The sequence below is a fragment of the Coregonus lavaretus genome (genome assembly GCF_964263955.1).
Source record: "Coregonus lavaretus genome assembly, contig: HAP1_SCAFFOLD_553, whole genome shotgun sequence".
NCBI classification, from domain to species: Eukaryota; Metazoa; Chordata; class Actinopteri; order Salmoniformes; family Salmonidae; genus Coregonus; species Coregonus lavaretus.
In genome coordinates, this window is record NW_028159156.1 from 286104 (window position 1) to 307313 (window position 21210).

General features: G+C 44.9%; 1 protein-coding gene across 1 annotated transcript; it reads right to left on the reverse strand.

Annotated features, from left to right (window-relative positions):
* Positions 1–4990: 4990 nt before the first annotated feature.
* Positions 4991–10425, reverse strand: LOC311123228 (extracellular calcium-sensing receptor-like; the record flags this gene model as incomplete). Its single annotated transcript, XM_084197485.1, has 7 exons — positions 4991–5895; positions 6170–6515; positions 7144–7364; positions 7941–8236; positions 8480–8769; positions 9235–9529; positions 10148–10425. The coding sequence occupies 7 exons, from the start codon at positions 10423–10425 to the stop codon at positions 4991–4993; spliced, it is 2631 nt and encodes an 876-aa protein (XP_084053611.1).
* Positions 10426–21210: the final 10785 nt, after the last annotated feature.

Consider the following 21210-nt stretch of genomic DNA (forward strand, 5'->3'; position numbering starts at 1 on the left):
TTAACCCAGTTTATAAGAGATTGTCCAAAATTGAAATGCTCCAGGCATTTATACAGTGGGGAGAACAAGTATTTAATACACTGCCGATTTTGCAGGTTTTCCTACTTACAAAGCATGTAGAGGTCTGTAATTTTTTATCATAGGTACACTTCAACTGTGAGAGACGGAATCTAAAACAAAGATCCAGAAAATCACATTGAATGATTTATAAGTAATTAGTTTGCATTTTATCGCATGACATAAGTATTTGATACATCAGAAAAGCAGAACTTAATATTTGGTACAGAAACCTTTGTTTGCAATTACAGAGATCATACGTTTCCTGTAGGTCTTGACCAGGTTTGCACACACTGCAGCAGGGATTTTGGCCCACTCCTCCATCCAGGGCAATACGGACATTCAGCTCCCTCCAAAGAGTTTCTATTGGGTTCAGGTCTAGAGACTGGCTAGGCAACTCCAGGACCTTGAGATGCTTCTTACGGAGCTACTCCTTAGTTGCCCTGTCTGTGTGTTTTGGGTCGTTGTCATGCTGGAAGACACAGCCACGACCCATCTTCAATGCTCTTACTGAGGGAAGGAGGTTGTTGGCCAAGATCTCATGATACATGGCCCCATCCATCCTCCCCTCAATACGGTGCAGTCGTCCTGTCCCCTTTGCAGAAAAACATCCCCAAAGAATGATGTTTCCACCTCCATGCTTCACGGTTGGGATGGTGTTCTTGGGGTTGTACTCATCCTTCTTCTTCCTCCAAACATGTCGAGTGGAGTTTAGACCAAAAAGCTCTATTTTTGTCTCATCAGACCACATGACCTTCTCCCATTCCTCCTCTGGATCATCCAGATGGTCTTGGCAAACTTCAGACGGGCCTGGACATGCGCTGGCTTGAGCAGGGGGACCTTGCTTGCGCTGCAGGATTTTTATCCATGACGGCGTTGTGTGTTACTAATGGTTTTCTTTGAGACTGTGGTCCCAGCTCTCGTCAGGTCATTGACCAGGTCCTGCTGTGTAGTTCTGGGCTGATCCCTCACCTTCCTCATGATCATTGATGCCCCACGAGGTGAGATCTTGCATGGAGCCCCAGACCGAGGGTGATTTTCCGTCATCTTGAACTTCTTCCATTTTCTAATAATTGCGCCAACAGTTGTTGCCTTCTTACCAAGCTGCTTGCCTATTGTCCTGTAGCCCATCCCAGCCTTGTGCAGGTCTACCATTTTATCCCTGATGTCCTTACACAGCTCTATGGTCTTGGCCATTGTGGAGAGGTTGGAGTCTGTTTGATTGAGTGTGTGGACAGGTGTCTTTTATACAGGTAATGAGTGGAGAACTGGAGGGCTTCTTAAAGAAAAACTAACAGGTCTGTAAGAGCCGGAATTCTTACTGGTTGGTAGGTGATCAAATACTTATGTCATGCAATAAAATTCAAATTAATTACTTAAAAATCATAATAATCATACAATGTGATTTTCTGGATTTTTGTTTTAGATTCCGTCTCTCACAGTTGAAATGTACCTATGATAAAAAGTACAGACCTCTACATGCTTTGTAAGTAGGAAAACCTGCAAAATCGGCAGTGTATCAAATGCTTGTTCTCCCCATTGTATATAAACCCCAGTCATACTTTATCAAATGCCTTTTTGAAGTCTGCTATGAATAGCAGGCCTGGTTTCCCAGATTGTTCATAGTGTTCTATTGTTTCCAGTACTTGCCTTATATTATCTCCAAGGTATCGCCCATGTAAAAAACCTGTCTGATTAGAATGAATAATGTCTGACAATACATTATTAATTCTATGCGCTATACATTTTGCTAGAATTTTTGCATCACAACACTGAAGTGTAATGGGCCTCCAATTTTTTTAATGGACTGGATCTTTATATTTTCCACTTGTATCCTGTTTCAGTAATAATGAAATCAGACCTTCTTCCTGAGTGGCTGATAATCTACCATTTACATAGGAGTGGTTAAAACATGCAAAATGCAGTCCTTTGAGTATATCAAGAAAGGTATGCCATCCAACCCTGGAGTTTTCCCGGACTTAAAGTCTTTAATTGCATCCAGAAGTTCCTCCTCTGTAATTTCACCTTCACATGAGTCTTTTAGTATGGCTGTTATTTTTACATTATCAATAGAAAAAAATGTCCACAATTTGCTTCAGTTAGAGGAGATGGAGGCGACTGAAACAAAAACATATGCTTAAAGTACTTTGTTTCCTCATTCAAAATATCATTTGGTGAATCATGAGTGACTTCGTCATTTGTAACCAGTTTCAGTAAATTATTTTTGGTAGCATTCTTATAATATAATAATTTGATGCATTTTTCCCAATATTCCAACCAGTTTGCTTTATTTTTACTAATATATTACACTTGATCTTTCTTGAATAAGTTTCTCCATTTCTTTTAGTTTTTCCTCCAATTTATTCTGAGCCTCTGTGTTACAGTTTTTATTGCTATCTATCAGTTCTGTTAGACCTTCTATTTCCTTTGTTAGTGTGGACTCTTTTGACCTAAATTGCTTTTGTTTTCGAGATGAAAACTGAATTGCATGGCCTCTAAAGGCACATTTAAAGGTGTCCCATACAATAAGAGGATTTGCTGTACCTATGTTATGTCGGAAAAAGTCAGTTATACATTCCTCTGTCCTAGTTAAAGAAAAGTTATCATCCAATAGGCTTTGATTAAATGTTCAATATCCTCGCCCACATGGAAATCCAGTAAGAGTAATGTATATGCCAATTATATGATGGTCCGAGCGCATTCTGTCCCCTTTCAACACTTTTTAAACTTTTGGTGCCAACGAGAATGACATAAGAAAGAAGTCAAGACGACTAGCTTGATTGTGTCTCCGCCATGTATATCTCACTAGATCAGGATATTTAAGCCTCCATATATCTACTAGTTCTAATGTATCCATGTCATTCACGATTTCCTTAAGAGCATGAGGGTGATTGTTTGTAGTGTGATTTCCTTTACGGTCCATTGAGCTATTTAAAACAGTATTATAATCTCCCACCATAATAATAGAGTCTTGAATTGCTTGCAAGGTTGACAATTTATTATATATATTTTCAAAGAAGTGTGGATCATCATTATTTGTCCGTAAAGGTTAATGAGCCATATCTGTTTATGGTCCAATAACATATTTAAAATAATCCATCTACCTTGCGTATCTGTTTGGACAATTTGCACATTCGGATCGAATTTACTGTTAATTAATATCATCACCCCTTTTGAGTTTCTTAGCCGATGGGAGAAGTATGTTTTGCCCCCACCCCCCCCCCCCCCCCCCATCCCTTTTTCCACGCAACTTCATCTAGAATTGTTGAATGAGTTTCCTGTAAACAATAGCTATTATATTCCTTCTCTTTGAGCCATGTAAATATTGTTCTTCTTTTGTTATTATCTGCTAAGCCATTACAATTATAACTGGCTATACTTATTTCACCACATACCATAATGAGATATAATTTTCAAATCTATTTGTCATTATATATGTTTGTAGATTTACCAATAAAAAATATCATAGTGATTGAATGTCCATATAGCTATACCATAATATTTGCATTGTTACTAAGTAACCCTCCAATTGTTCTCCACTAATTGCCCCGCTAAAGTCCCTCCCCATCCCAAGTTGGGCCGTCTTCCCAGTAATCGGGTGACCACCCCCGTCCCCCGGATCCCTATGCCCCCGAGAGACCAGGACCCATCCATCGAAAACAGCACACACTGCCACCCACAAAACAGAAGCAGGTCAACCGCCAAAAGCATTTCCAATACTCTCACCTCTCTCTATATATAGCTATTTAAAAAATATATATCTATTCAAATATCTTGCATATCTTATTATCCATTATTATCAATTATTATGCGTAATAATGTCGGCAGTTCATACGTATTATTTGAACCTATAACCTGAATTTTTGCAAACAATTATTGTGATTCATCCTATATTCTCCCTAACATCCTTACCCCCTTGCAACAGATGTGGGATACACACACACACACACACACACACACACACACACACACATACGCTTACACACTCAACCCCTTTCCTCCACAATCAACCATAAGATTAGATGCTCAATGGTTGTTACATCCCAGAGCCCAAATCAAGAAAGGACCTGATTTACGAATGCATATACAGTTACAGCCGTTTGAGAAAGCATGCAAGATTGAGCAAGAATGGACAACAATGTGAGATTTGATTAATCTATTTAATCTATGTCATGTCCTAGGTGATGGAGATCAGATCTACCCTCTTCACCTGAGACACAAACACTCTGATCCCCCGTTGTAACCATTTTCCCCAAGCATCTCTGTGCAGTCAGACCTTTGAATTGTAAAGTGTTACTCCTAACAAATAACTCATTATGGTTGCTGTCCACTACATTGCACTAGAATGCAGCAACCATTTGGCTTCTGGTACAGTGTGTGTCCTAATTACTAAATCAACTGTTCTAGTAGTTGACGTTTGCATGAGAAGACTGCCCCTTACTGGACACTGGGTTGAAGTGTCTGGAATAATGTGATAAAGTTGGTTGTATGTGATCTGTAATTAATAAAATATAATGAATATAAAAAACAAGGTATCTAACAAATGTGGATTGACAGGCCAAGCAAATCATTGACAATACACAGATGTATCTGAACATGTTTATTGTAGTATACTGTTATAATACATCATATGATGAATTAAAATAGCAATTGAACACATGCACTTCAATGTTATATCAAATCATAAAGGAATACATATTTTTTTACAATGGAAGTGGTTCCACTCTGTAGGCTACTCCTAACCACATCATTTAGCTGGTCAAATTAGATTGAACACTCTAGATTTGAACACTATCTCAAAACATTGCAATATCCAAAGTGACCCTGTGTCATGTTTCTAGTTACAATGTTACCAATGATTATCTGCTAAATTCATGGTAATCTCTGTCAGAGTAGTGCTACCTAACTGTTTGATATACCATATCACTGAATGTTACAATGTGTTCTTCCCCATAAGGTGTTTCTTGGTGTTCTTCTCCGGCCTGAACAGAATAATAAAGCATTTTGGAACAAATAATAAAAAGAACAACCCAAAGCTAGAGGCGATGATAGCAAATATCTCCACAGCTACAGTGAACTTCCCAGGAGAGCTGACATAAGCTGGGATAAAGGTGATCCAGACTGCACAGAATATGAGCATGCTGAAGGTGATGAATTTGGCCTCATTGAAGTTATCAGGCAGCTTTCGAGCCAGAAAAGCCAGCACAAAGCACAAGAGAGCCAGGAGTCCTATATACCCCAACACAGCCCAGAAACCAATGGCTGAACCCACATCACACTCTAGAATGATCTTTTCCTTGTAGGTAGTGAGGTTTTTAACAGGGAAGGGAGGGGACAGGACCAACCACAGAGTGCATATCAAAGCCTGGACAAACGTGAAGGACACCACAGTCAATCTCTGCTGTGGAGGCCCAAACCATTTCATGACATTACTGTCTGGAATTGTAGCCCTGAAGGCCATCAACACCACTATTGTTTTCCCCAGAACACAAGAGATGCAGAGGACGAAGGTGATCCCAAACGCTGTGTGGCGCAGCATACAGGACCACTCAGAGGGCCGGCCAATGAAAGTAAGAGAACACAGAAAACACAGAGTCAAGGAGAAGAGCAGCAGGAAGCTCAGCTCAGAGTTGTTGGCCCTGACGATGGCCGAAGTTCGGTGGTGGTAGAAGACGGTTGCCGTGGAGATGGCCAGACAAGCCCCGCCCACAGAGAAGGCGGTCAGGATTATTCCGAGAACCTCGTGGAAGGACAGGAACTCCACAGGCTTGAGGACGCAGCGGTCTCTCTCAGTGTTGGGCCAGTGGTCCTCAGGACAGATCAGACAGTCTGAAGAATCTGACCAGGACAAAACAACATACATCAAATGTTAATAATAGCAGGTTCAGGTTTTATTTATTTACACATACAAATACATGTCCCACAATGCTGCACATGGGCAGTTTACAATAAAGAATGTTGAATTGCTGTGCAGCTTACATAAGATAATAAGAACATGAACGTGATTGATAGACACTACCTTTGTAGTGCTATTAATATGAATAAACCACTATATAGTAAACAATGACAGAAATGACCACACATTTTCTGCCAACTATTCCTATAGGCCTACCTGTGTTATTGCTGATCTCTCCCTCTGCACATGGGATACAGTCATAACAGCAGACAGGCTTTCCTTTCTGTGCAGCCTTACGAGTGCCTGGGGGACAGCTCTCACTGCACACTGACACAGGCACCTGTGTACTGTTCTTTACCCAGGTGATTTCCTTCTCGATGTGAAACCTCTGGTCAGGGGGCAGGGATGCATCATAGCGCCCCACTGTCACAAATTTCATCTTCCCACTCTCCCCTATCTGCCAGTTGACCAGCTCATAGGTGGCCACTGGGTCCCCGTTGGCATCGAAAGACACCTGGTACCCGTTACGGGAGAAGTTCACCCTTCTCAATCTCTCCAGGACCTGAGGGTTGGAAGGGCAAGGGAGAAAGTATGGAGGAAAGAGAGGGAGAGATAGATGGAGAGAGAGATGGAGAGAGGGGAAGAGAGATGGAGAGAGGGAGAGATCGATGGAGAGAGGGGAAGAGAGGTGGAGAGAGAGAGAGAGAGATGGAGAGAAGGGAAGAGAGAGATGGAGAGAGAGATGGAGAGAGGGGAAGAGAGATGGAGAGAGGGAGAGATAGATGGAGATAGAGATGGAGAGAGGAAGAGAGATGGAGAGAGGGAAAGAGAGGTGGAGAGAGAGAGAGATGGAGAGAAGGTAAGAGAGATATGGAGAGATAGATGGAGAGAGGGAAGAGAGATGGAGAGAGAGAGAGCGAGAGAGAGGAAGAGAGAGATGGAGAGAGGGGAAGAGCGAAATGGAGAGAGAGATGAAGAGAGGGGATGAGGGACGGAGAGAGGGAAAGAGAGGGAGAGAGTGAAAGAGAGGGATGGATTGAGGGAGAGAGAAACAGAACCCTCATTTACCTGATGTATTTATCAGAGGTGTTACTTCAGAACCAGCTGTAATGTATAGTGAGAACTCCTTCATACATGTAGTCTAAATAAACATATCTATCAGGACATTTTACTTTAATCTAGTCATTCACCTGTGTTGGTTTCACATTGAGGTTTTTGTCACAGTGCACAGTGGAGTTTGCTCTCTCTTCACAAACAATGCTGTGGATGGCGTGTGCTATGGCGTAAACAGCTTTATACACCATGTTAGTGACACGCAGCTGGGATGTATCTGTGTAGGGGGTCTCTAGCTGATGTATATCCTCACTACCATCACACACCTTCTCCTTAACCCCTACACCTGTAGTAGTCCCTACAGACAGACAGACAGAACGTTAGATAGATAGATAGATAGATAGATAGATAGATAGATAGATAGATAGATAGATAGATAGATAGATAGATAGATAGATAGATAGATAGATAGATAGATAGATAGATAGATAGATAGATAGATAGATAGATAGATAGATAGATAGATAGATAGATAGATAGATAGATAGATAGATAGATAGATAGATAGATAGACAGACAGACAGACAGACAGACAGACAGACAGACAGACAGACAGACAGACAGACAGACAGACAGACAGACAGACAGACAGACAGACAGACAGACAGACAGACAGACAGACAGACAGACAGACAGACAGACAGACAGACAGACAGACAGACAGACAGACAGACAGACAGACAGACAGACAGACAGACAGACAGACAGACAGATAGATAGATAGATAGATAGATAGATAGATAGATAGATAGATAGATAGATAGATAGATAGATAGATAGATAGATAGATAGATAGATAGATAGATAGATAGATAGATAGATAGATAGATAGATAGATAGATAGATATATAGATAGCTAGGACACTGTAGATACCTATCTCCAGCCGACAGCCAAAGGCTCCCTCCCAGAACTCAGTGAGCAGGGGAGAGCTGGACACCTTCTGGGGGGAGAGGTCCAGGAGGAAGTCCCTGAGGCCGGGGATGACAGAGCGCTGGATGCCAAATCCGATGGCCCCGGCACACAGGCTGAAGCGCAACATATCTGGTTCGGCTATCCAGGTCTCACTCCCGATCCACTGGCGGGGCGGAGAGGGCAGACGGTCCAACTCCTTCAGCAGGATCCTCATGTCCCCAGAGGCTACGAATGCAACCACCACCCGGGCTGTGGAGCTGTGGGGAACATGATTAAAACATAAAACATGCTTGTCATGTTTGTCATTCATTGGAATGTCTCAGTGAAGTGAACATGAAGATCAGTATTAATCAACACTTTTGTCATGCTTGAAATATGCAAATCGTGTTGGTCTCACAGGTCAGCTTTGGGAAAAGAGAGAAATTAATAACAATAGCAGCTTTTATAAATAAGGTTTTGCTTTTGTGTGAATGAAAAGTTCACAAGTAATCATGGATGACCTGCGGATCACGTCGGCCACCCGTTGCACTCTGCTGAGTGGGTTGGTACGGTAGAAGGCTTCAGAGTACTCCACACAGATGCCCTGCTCTTGTGCCGCCTTTAGGAACGCCGCCATGCCGTTATTACCGTAGTCGGAGTCGGAACGGACCGCCCCAATCCAGGTCCAGCCGAAGTATCTGATGAGGCGGGCCAGAGCGGCAGCCTGGAACTGGTCACTGGGGATGGTTCTGAAGAAGGTTGGAAACTGTTTCTTATCACTCAGACACGCACAGGTGGATGAGTGGCTCACCTAGGTAAAAACAGACAGTCGAAAACATGAAAAAGAACATAATGTCGGCCAAACAAGTCTCATTTATAGGCTACTTCCTTATTTTATTCCCTTTAGCTATGTAGTATGATGTTAGGGATACATTAATAATAATAACCCAATTTATTGTTTTTCATTAGGACAGAATGAAAAGGATACACATTTCTACCCAAGACCTTGGTCATTCTACTCATGTTGGAAATAGTTTTATAAGACATACTGGTGCTGAGAAATACATGAGTAAAAAGTGTGACACCAATCCCTGGTCTCCCATAACAACCTAGCCTATGAAAGATAGTCCTCAGATTGTTTAAATGCCTACAGACGTTCTCCAGACTTTCTCCACATAATTTCACACATAAATGTCTATTTCTGAAGGAGAGAAGAATACAGTTGGAATACAGTAAGTTAAAAGAAGCTGAATGATTTCTTTCCACAGGAGTTTACCTGAGGAATGCCAAAAGGGCCGATGATGCGCGACATGCTGATGGTAGGTGTGGAGGCAGACTCGCCCACAATAGCTGTCACCGTAGCCGACCCCGAGCACTGTTCTCCGGTATCAAACATGGGGTCCTGGCCGTTAGCCAGCTGGAAGGCCACTTTCACGGCCATCAGGACTGAGGAGCACGAGTCGTGCACTTGATAACCAAGCGTGACACCCGGTAGCAGGTCCGAACTGTTGTTTATTTCCTCAACAGCGAAGACCATGGCGCGCGAGAGGCGCAACTCACGGGAATCCATACTGTAAATAGAAGATGTGTGAGTGAGCACCTCTTGACTAAATGGTAAACTAGCACGTAGAATGTATTTTTATTTAATAGAGTTACCAGGGCAAACAGCCTAATATCTATCCTTATATTCCACACTGTCTATAGGCCTACACATTTGTATTCTGCAATTGAGGACATTGTAGGATAGCCTCCATTTTGAAAATGTGATCCTTTGTAACAGTAGGCTTTACCTACTCTCTATGACACAAACACTCGGTTTCTTTGTCTTTAAAACACTGTTTATCTGTCTTTAAAACACAGTTTATCTGTCTTTAAAACACTGTTTATCTGTCTTTAAAACACTTTATCTGTCTTTAAAACACACTGTTTCTCTGTCTTTAAACAGACTCTTTCTCTGTCTTTAAACACATTGTTTATATGTCTTTAAAACACAGTTTATCTGTCTTTAAAACACTGTTTATCTGTCTTTAAAACACTTTATCTGTATTTAAAACACACTGTTTCTCTGTCTTTAAACAGAATCTTTCTCTGTCTTTAAACACATTGTTTATCTGTCTTTAAAACACAGTTTATCTGTCTCCCCACACAGCCACAGTCCCTGTCCCCTGGTCCCTCTTGCGCTCACTGACCTCCCGGTGCACTGCAGGGGTTCAGGCAGGCTGGTGTAGCTGTGTTCCATAGTGTTCATGTAGTAGTGGATGGAGAAAACACCCCCGATGACAAAGTCCCCGTCCTGGGAGAACGCCGGAGGACAAGGGGTGCCCTGGAGCCTGCATATGACAGACTCCAGCCCAGAGGCAGACGCAGACCAGAGCAAGGAAAGCCCACCAGCCACCACAGCCAGATGTAGAAGACCCAGACTACCAGCCAGACTTGGATCCAGAGCAGGAGCCGGAGAGAGACTCATTCCCCTGATGTGTAGAAGGTATGGGGTAACACAGCGCCACACAGACCCATGTCGGTCAGGTTGTCTCTCTACTCTGAGTTAAATACTATCCCACTGGCTTTTTCTGTGGGGATTCCTCTGGGGATCACATTGTGGGTATGGCCATGTCAGGGAGGGAGGGGCTAGAGGCTGCTCTGCTCACCCATTCAGGTCCTGCTTCTTTAAGCTATAGAGAGTTTATGCACCAGTGTAAGCCCTATGTTGACTGTAGTGGTATATTTAGACATAAACATACAGTAGACACACAATAACAATCTGCCTCTCTTATATTTCCCCTACAGTCTAGTCCTCTTGGCATGCTGGCTCTACACAGTATTTCCCCTACAGTCTAGTCCTCATGGCATGCTGGCTCTACACAGTATTTCCCCTACAGTCTAGTCCTCATGGCATGCTGGCTCTACACAGTATTTCCCCTACAGTCTAGTCCTCTTCGCATGCTGGCTCTACACAGTATTTCCCCTACAGTCTAGTCCTCTTCGCATGCTGGCTCTACACAGTATTTCCTCTACAGTCTAGTCCTCTTGGCATGCTGGCTCTACACAATATTTCCCCTACAGTCTAGTCCTCTTGGCATGCTGGCTCTACACAGTATTTCCCCTACAGTCTAGTCCTCATGGCATGCTGGCTCTACACAGTATTTCCCCTACAGTCTAGTCCTCATGGCTTGCTGGCTCTACACAGTATTTCCCCTACAGTCTAGTCCTCTTCGCATGCTGGCTCTACACAGTATTTCCCCTACAGTCTAGTCCTCTTCGCATGCTGGCTCTACACAGTATTTCCTCTACAGTCTAGTCCTCTTGGCATGCTGGCTCTACACAATATTTCCCCTACAGTCTAGTCCTCTTGGCATGCTGGCTCTACACAGTATTTCCCCTACAGTCTAGTCCTCTTGGCATGCTGGCTCTACACAGTATTTCCCCTACAGTCTAGTCCTCTTGACAATGCTGGCTCTACACAGTATTTCCCCTACAGTCTAGTCCTCTTGGCAATGCTGGCTCTACACAGTATTTCCCCTACAGTCTAGTCTACAGCACTTCACCCCAGCTGCCGTTTGCCATTATTTTTGTAGGTCACTTGATGTCATCCTACGGTTGTTGAGTGACATTCGAATGAGTTGGCGGTCATCCCGGTCAGTAGGGAGTTGTTTTTGCCCTCTGCCGGTCTGTACCTTTGTTGTCCCCAATGTCTGCTGCTTGACCTTGTTTTATGAACCGCTGTCTTTGAAATTTTAAGGATGGAAGCAACCTGACGCTCACTATATCCCTCTGCCAGTAAAGGCAAAATTTAACTCTTCTTTTCCTCACTCAAAACTTTTCTTTTCAACTCTTTTGGCATGGTCAATAGTTATTTTTTGATTAATATAATTTTTGAGGTAATATTAGCACAGTTTTTGCCATCCAGCTGGTCCTATTGCAAGAGGATAGTGATGACCACAGAAGTGGTTTTTATACTTTTCCTCGTTAAATAAGATTTGGTTAAAAATGTATTTGCATTTTAATGAGGGAAATAAGTATTTGACCCCCTCTCAGTCAGAAAGATTTCAGGCTCCCAGGTGTCTTTTATACAGGTAACGAGCTGAGATTAGGAGCACACTCTTAAAGGGAGTGCTCCTAATCTCAGTTTGTTACCTGTATAAAAGACACCTGTCCACAGAAGCAATCAATCAATCAGATTCCAAACTCTCCACCATGGCCAAGACCAAAGAGCTCTCCAAGGATGTCAGGGACAAGATTGTAGACCTACAGAAGGCTGGAATGGGCTACAAGACAGCTTGGTGAGAAGGTGACAACAGTTGGTGCGATTATTCGCAAATGGAAGAAAAACAAAAGAACTGTCAATCTCCCTCGGCCTGGGGCTCCATGCAATATCTCACCTCGTGGAGTTGCAATGATCATGAGAACGGTGAGGAATCAGCCCAGAACTACATGGGAGGATCTTGTCAATGATCTCAAGGCAGCTGGGACCATAGTCACCAAGAAAACAATTGGTAACACATTACGCCGTGGAGGACTGAAATCCTGCTGCGCCCGCAATGTCCCCCTGCTCAAGATAGCACATATACAGGCCCGTCTGAAGTTTGCCAATGAACATCTGAATGATTCAGAGGAGAACTGGGTGAAAGTGTTGTGGTCAGATGAGACCAAAATCGAGCTCTTTGGCATCAACTCAACTCGCCGTGTTTGGAGGAGGAGGAATGCTGCCTATGACCCCAAGAACACCATCCCCACCATCAAACATGGAGGTGGAGATATTATGCTTTGGGGGTTGTTTTTCTACTAAGGGGACGGGACAACTTCACCGCATCAAAGGGATGATGGACGGCGCCATGTACCATCAAATCTTGGGTGAGAACCTCCTTCACTCAGCCAGGGCATTGAAAATGGGTCGTGGATGGGTATTCCAGCATGACAATGACCCAAAACACACGGCCAAGACAACAAAGGAGTGGCTCAAGAAGAAGCACATTAAGGTCCTGGAGTGGCCTAGCCAGTCTCCAGACCTTAATCCCATAGAAAATCTGTGGAGGGAGCTGAAGGTTCGAGTTGCCAAACGTCAGGCTCGAAACCTTAATGACTTGGAGAAGATCTGCAAAGAGGAGTGGGACAAAATCCCTCCTGAGATGTGTGCAAACCTGGTGGCCAACTACAAGAAATGTCTGACCTCTGTGATTGCCAACAAGGGTTTTACCACCAAGTACTAAGTCATGTTTTGCAGAGGGGTCAAATACTTATTTCCCTCATTAAAATGCAAATCAATTTATAACATTTCTTACATGCATTTTTCTGGATTTTTGTTTTGTTTTTCTGTCTCTCACTGTTCAAATAAACCTACCATTAAAATTATAGACTGATCATGTCTTTGTCAGTGGGCAAACGTAGAAAATCAGCAATGGATCAAATACTTTTTTCCCTCATTGTACATATACACATATACAGTGGGGGAAAAAAGTATTTTGTCAGCCACCAATTGTGCAAGTTCTCCCACTTAAAAAGATGAGATAGGCCTGTAATTTTCATCATAGGTACACATCAAACTATTACAGACAAAATGAGAATTTTTTTTCCAGAAAATCACATTGTAGGATTTTTTATGAATTTATTTGCAAATTATGGTGGAAAATAAGTATTTGGTCAATAACAAAAGTTTCTCAATACTTTGTTATATACCCTTTGTTGGCAATGACACAGGTCAAACGTTTTCTGTAAGTCTTCACAAGGTTTTCACACACTGTTGCTGGTATTTTGGCCCATTCCTCCATGCAGATCTCCTCTAGAGCAGTGATGTTTTGGGGCTGTCGCTGGGCAACACAGACTTTCAACTCCCTCCAAAGATTTTCTATGGGGTTGAGATCTGGAGACTGGCTAGGCCACTCCAGGACCTTGAAATGCTTCTTACGAAGCCACTCCTTCGTTGCCCGGGCGGTGTGTTTGGAATCATTGTCATGCTGAAAGACCCAGCCACGTTTCATCTTCAATGCCCTTGCTGATGGAAGTTTTCACTCAAAATCTCACGATACATGGCCCCATTCATTCTTTCCTTTACACGGATAAGTCGTCCTGGTCCCTTTGCAGAAAAACAGCCCCAAAGCATGATGTTTCCACCCCCATGCTTCACAGTAGGTATGGTGTTCTTTGGATGAAACTCAGCATTCTTTGTCCTCCAAACACGACGAGTTGAGTTTTTACCAAAAAGTTATATTTTGGTTTCATCTGACCATATGACATTCTCCCAATTCTCTTCTGGATCATCCAAATGCACTCTAGCAAACTTCAGACGGGCCTGGACATGTACTGGCTTAAGCAGGGGGACACGTCTGGCACTGCAGGATTTGAGTCCCTGGCGGCGTAGTGTGTTACTGATGGTAGGCTTTGTTACTTTGGTCCCAGCTCTCTGCAGGTCATTCACTAGGTCCCCCCGTGTGGTTCTGGGATTTTTGCTCACCGTTCTTGTGATCATTTTGACCCCACGGGGTGAGATCTTGCGTGGAGCCCCAGATCGAGGGAGATTATCAGTGGTCTTGTATGTCTTCCATTTCCTAATAATTGCTCCCACAGTTGATTTCTTCAAACCAAGCTGCTTACCTATTGCAGATTCAGTCTTCCCAGCCTGGTGCAGGTCTACAATTTTGTTTCTGGTGTCCTTTGACAGCTAATTTTTTCTTGGCCATAGTGGAGTTTGGAGTGTGACTGTTTGAGGTTGTGGACAGGTGTCTTTTATACTGATAACAAGTTCAAACAGGTGCCATTAATACAGGTAACGAGTGGAGGACAGAGGAGCCTCTTAAAGAAGAAGTTACAGGTCTGTGAGAGCCAGAAATCTTGCTTGTTTGTAGGTGACCAAATACTTATTTTCCACCATAATTTGCAAATAAATTCATTAAAAATCCTACAATGTGATTTTCTGGAAAAAAAAATCTCATTTTGTCTGTCATAGTTGACGTGTACCTATGATGAAAATTACAGGCCTCTCTCATCTTTTTAAGTGGGAGAACTTGCACAATTGGTGGCTGACTAAATACTTTTTTTCCCCACTGTACATACATATTCTTTTTTTAAATATATATTTCCCTTAATTACTTTCCAACCCCACCATCCCTTCCCTAATTGGAGTAAACAAAGTGAACAACAATGCTTAGGCCTCAACTTCCAGCTTATACATACTATATACATTTTATGGACACAGTCAATAATTATATTTTGTTTGTTTTTACTCCTGAACTTCCTCTAATCATTTTCATAATGTCCATCTGGTTTGCTTCTATATGCCATATCTTTCCAACTGTGCTCTTTCACAAAAGCTCACAATATATAACCTATATACTTATTATGGACACAGCATGCCTTACACTAGTTATCTTGTTGTTATTAGTTGTTGTTATTAGTCCCATCCTTCAGCTCCATTCAACACCTCCCATCTATCTCTTAACACCATCCATATTGGATTTCTATTTGCCATATACTTTTCAACTGTACTGTGATGTTTTACAAAAGTTCTGAACCTTTCTATTCTCATTGTTTCTACAGATTGTAAATTGAAAATATTTTTTTTTGCTAAAAGTATTATTATATTATTGATTGATTGACTATGACTTTTCAGATCACCCAGTAGTGCTATCTGCAGGGTCAGCTCCATGCAAATATTGCAATCCTTCAGCCATTCCTGGACCTGTGTCCAGAAAAAAGCTACAAATGGACAGTACCAAAACAATTGATCTAATGGTTTTGTCTCTTCGCAGCAAAATCTGCAGAGCTGGGAAGATTGTATCCCCCATACAAATAACATTCTATTGGTAGCAAGAATTTTATATAATAATTTAAATTGAAAATTCTACGTTTTGAATCCGGTGTTGTTTTGCGTATCAGTTCATAAACACTATGCCATGGGATCGGTACGTCAAAAATCTCTTCCCAACTATTTTGCAATCTATATGGGTGTCATGGTGTCAGTGTAATGCGGTAGACGAAGTCAGGCGCAGGACACAGAACTCAATGAAAACGTAACTTTACTGAACACGTAAAGAAACAAGAAAACCTCCACACAGGGAGGAACAAACCCGCTCACTAACGACACCCAAAACAATAAACAAACACGCACAGAACACAATGGAAGCCTCAGGGTTAAATAGGGACGGAGTAATTACAAGATGGGAAACAGGTGTGAAACAATCTGACAACAACACGTAGAACATAGAAACATAGAACATTGATCGGCAGCAGCTAGTACTCCGGTGATGACGAACGCCGAAGCCTGCCCGAGCAAGGAGGAAGGGCAGTCTCGGCAGAATCCGTGACAGTATCCCCCCCCGACGCGCGGCTCCAGCCGTGCGTCGACACCGGCCTCAGGGACGGCCAGGAGGACGTGGCGTGGGGCGAGTGGGATGATTGCGGTGGAAATCCCTCAACATGGAGGGATCGAGGATGTCTCTCCTAGGAACCCAGCACCGTTCCTCCGGACCGTACCCCTCCCACTCCACGAGATACTGCATGCCCCCCATCCGACGCCTCGAATCCAATATGGAACGAACCGAGTACGCCGGTGCCCCCTCGATGTCCAGTGGGGGCGGAGGAACCTCCTATATCTCCGACTCCTGGAGTGGACCAGCTACCACCGGCCTGAGGAGAGACACATGGAACGAGGGGTTAATACGATAATTAGTAGGAAGTTGTAACCTATAACATACCTCGTACAATCTCCTCAGGACTTTGAATGGCCCCACAAACCACCGACCCAGCTTCCGGCAGGGCAGGCGAAGGGGCAGGTTTCGGGTCGAGAGCCAGACCCGGTCCCCCGGTGCATACACCGGGGCCTCACTGCGGTGGCGGTCGGCGCTCGCCTGATGGCCCGCTGCAGACGTAAATGAGCAGCGTTCCAGGTCTCCTGCGAGCGCCGAAACCACTCGTCCACCGCAGGTGCCTCGATCTGGCTCTGATGCCAAGGTGCCAGGACCGGCTGATAACCTAATACACATTGGAATGGAGAAAGGTTAGTGGAGGAGTGGCGGATGGAGTTCTTGGCTATCTCTGCCCAGTGGAGGAAAACCGACCACTCCCCCCGCTGGTCCTGGCAATACGACCTCAGAAACCTACCCACCTCCTGGTTGACTCTCTCCACCTGCCCGTTACTCTCGGGGTGAAACCCTGAGGTCAGACTGAACGTGACTCCCAGACGTTCCATGAACGCCCTCAAAACCCTTGAGGTGAACTGGGAACCCCGATCAGACGCTATATCCTCAGGTACCCCGTAGTGCCGGAAGACTTGTGTAAATAGGGCCTCAGCCGTCTGTAGGGCCGTAGGGAGGCCGGGCAGAGGAATGAGGCGGCAGGACTTAGAAAACTGATCCACAACGACCAGGATCGTGGTGTTCCCTTGTGAGGTGGGAAGATCCGTCACGAAGTCCACCGATAGGTGGGACCATGGTCGTGTGGAACGGGTAGGGGTTGCAATTTCCCTCTGGGCAGGTGTCTAGGAGCCTTACACTGGGCGCACACCGAGCAGGAGGAAACATAAACCCTCACGTCCTTAGCTAAGGTGGGACACCAGTACTTCCCACTAAGACAGTGCACTGTCCGACCTATGCCAGGATGCCCAGAGGAGGGTGACGTCTGAGCCCAATAGATCAAACGATCGCGGACATCCAGCGGTACGTACACACGACCCTCTGGACAGAGGGGAGGAATGGGTTCGTTACCCAACGCCCGCTCGATCTCCGCGTCAACCTCCCACACCACCGGTGCCACCAGACACGACGCCGGAAGTATGGGAGTGGGCTCCACGGAACTCCCCTCCGTGTCATACAGTCGGGACAGAGCATCTCCCTTAGCGTTCTGGGAACCTGGCCTGTAAGAAAGGGTGAAAAAAAAACGGGTGAGAAACATGGACCACCTTGCCTGGCGAGGGTTTAATCTCCTCGCTGCCCGGATGTAGTCCAGATTGAGGTTGTCAGTCAAAATGAGAAAAGGGTGTTTAGCCCCCTCAAGCCAATGTCTCCACGCTTTCAGAGCTTCGACCACAGCCAACAGTTCCCGGTCCCCCACATCATAGTTGCACTCCGCCGGGCTGAGCTTCTTCAAAAAGAAGGCACAGGGGCGGAGTTTAGGTGGTGTACCCGAGCGCTGAGACAGTACAGCGCCTATTCCAGCCTCGGAAGCGTCCACCTCAACCGTGAAGGCTAAGGAGGGGTCCGGATGAGCCAGCACTGGAGCCGAGGTAAACAGGTCCTTCAGATGACTAAAAGCCCTGTCCGCCTCAGCTGACCACCGCAGATGCACCGGCCCCCCCTTCAGAAATGAGGTAATGGGAGCTGCTACCTGACCAAAGCCCCAGATAAATCTCCGGTAGTAATTGGCAAAAAACAAAAATGGCTGCACCTCCTTTACCGTGGTTGGAGTCGCCCTATTAAGCACGGCCAAAATGCGGTCACACTCCATCCTCACCCCTGAGGTGGACATGTGGTACCCCAAGAAAGAGATGGACTCCTGGAAGAACAGGCATTTCTCTGCCTTAGCATACAGGTCATGCTCCAACAGTCGTCCAAGCACTTTACGCACCAGGGACACATGCTCGGCCCGTGTAGCAGAGTATATAAGGATGTCATCAATATACACCACTACCCCTTGTCCGTGCAGGTCCCTGAAAATCTCATCCACAAATGATTGGAAAACTGATGGAGCATTCATTAACCCGTATGGCATGACCAGATACTCATAATGTCCAGAGGTGGTACTAAATGCCGTCTTCCACTCATCTCCCTCACAGATACGCACTAGGTTGTACGCGCTCCTGAGATCCAATTTTGTGAAGAAGCGTGCCCCGTGCAATGATTCCGTTATACTAGCTATCAGGGGTAATGGATAGCTGTACTTGATGGTAATCTGATTTAGGCCACGGTAATCAATGCACGGGCGTAACCCACCATCTTTCTTCTTCACAAAAAAGAAACTCGAGGAGACAGGTGAAGTGGATGGCCGCATGTATCCCTGCCTCAGAGATTCGGTGACATATGTCTCCATAGCCGCCTTCTCCTCCTGAGACTAAGGATACACGTGACTCCGGGGAAGTGCAGCTCCTACCTGGAGATTTATCGCACAATCTCCCTGACGATGGGGTGGTAATTTAGTCGCCCTCTTTTTACTGAAGGCGATAGCCAAATCGGCATACTCGGAAGGAATGTGCATAGTGGAAACCTGGTTTGGACTTTCCACCGTAATTGCCCCCAAGGAAACTCCTAAACACCTCCCTGAACACTGACCGGACCATCCCTTGAGAGCACTCTGTTGCCATGAATTCGTGGGGTCATGAATGGTTAACCAGGGAAGTCCCAACATCACAGGATACGCAGGAGAATCAATCAGATAGAGGCTAATCCTCTCCTCATGACCCCCCTGCGTCATCATCAGCAGTGGAGCGGTGGTCTCCCTGATTATGCCTGACCCTAATGGGCGACTATCTAATGCGTGCACAGGGAAAGGTTTATCAACAGACACAGTAGGAATCCCTAAACTACGGGCATACTGGCGATCAATAAAATTCCCAGCCGCGCCTGAATCTACTAGCGCCTTATGCTGGGAATGGGGAGAAAATTCTGGAAACATAATATCAATACACATATTAGCAACAGGGAGCTCTGGGTTAGTCGGGTGCCTACTCACCTGAGACGGTCGACCAGTGCTCTGCCTGCTGCCTCGACCTCCTGAGAACCCTCCCCAGCATCGACCAGCAGTGTGTCCTCTGCGGCCACAGTTGGTGCAGGGGACGGTCCCTCTCCCAGTCTCCCTAACCGCAGCACCTCCGAGCTCCATGGGGGTAGGCTCGGAGGTGCTGGGGGATGGAATGGACGGCCCCCCATCAGAACGTCCGCGGGCTGCAAACAGGTTATCCAACCTGATGGACATGTCCACCAGTTGGTCCAGGTTGAGATTGGTGTCCTTGCAGGCCAGTTCACGACAGACGTCCTCCCTTAAGCTGCAACGATAGTGGTCGATCAGGGCCCGCTCATTCCATCCCACGCTGGCTGCTAAAGTTCTAAACTCCAGCGCAAAATCCTGCTTGCTCCTCATCTTCTGTCGTAGGTGGAACAGACGTTCTTCCGCCGCTCTCCCTTCAGGTGGATGATCGAATACCGCCCAAAAGCGGCGGGTGAAATCCTCGTAGCGGACAGTTCTCGAGTCTATTCCTCCCCACTCGTATCCCGAGGGCGCGGGGTGAATAGTGGTCAGGTAGAGCTCTACCTGGAGGAGAAATCCCTGGCACCCGGCAGGTGTACCGTCATATGCCCTCGGGAGCGAGAGCCGAATTCCACTGGACCCAGGTGGCGTAGTGGTAGCCAGTGTTGTAGGTGGTTGTGTGGTTGGAAATGGTGAAGGGATACCACCTCTCTCCAATCGTTCCATCATCTGGAACACTCGTTCCATTGTGGCACAGAGAGTCTGAATCATCGTCTCTTGACGTTGGACTCATTCCTCCATCGTCTCGGTAAATCCGGCTGTTCCTGCTGACTCCATATTGGTGCGTGTTTCTGTCACGGTGTCAGTGTAATGCGGTAGACGAAGTCAGGCGCAGGACACAGAACTCAATGAAAACGTAACTTTACTGAACACGTAAAGAAACAAGAAAACCTCCACGCAGGGAGGAACAAACCCGCTCACTAATGACACCCGAAACAATAAACAAACACGCACAGAACACAATGGGAGCCACAGGGTTAAATAGGGACGGAGTAATTACAAGATGGGAAACAGGTGTGAAACAATCTGACAACAACAGGTAGAACATAGAAACATAGAACATAGATCGGCAGCAGCTAGTACTCCAGTGATGACGAACACCGAAGCCTGCCTGAGCAAGGAGGAAGGGCAGCCTCGGCAGAATCTGTGACAATGGGACGGCTGTTAATCTTTTGGTCCTTAAATGAAACTGGTCACCTTTTTTATTTATCACAATTTTCTTTAACCAATTTTGTTCTTTAATTCAAGGCCGACAGACAGGTTCCTTACTTTTTTCCTTCTTCCTCTTTCCTCTTCCATTTTTGCGGTAATGGTGCAATTATTTGGTTGTAATTTTGGGTAGAGCAGAAATTTCCATATGTTTTTTTTAGTTACATGTGCGACATAACTCCACCAGTCCTACCGATAATATACTTTTTTCTCAAAGAAAAAGGTTTATTTGATCAATTAGTATATTTGAGTTTAACCACAATATTTTTTGCAATATTTGTTCTGTCATTTCTGGAGGATTAAATTGAAATTA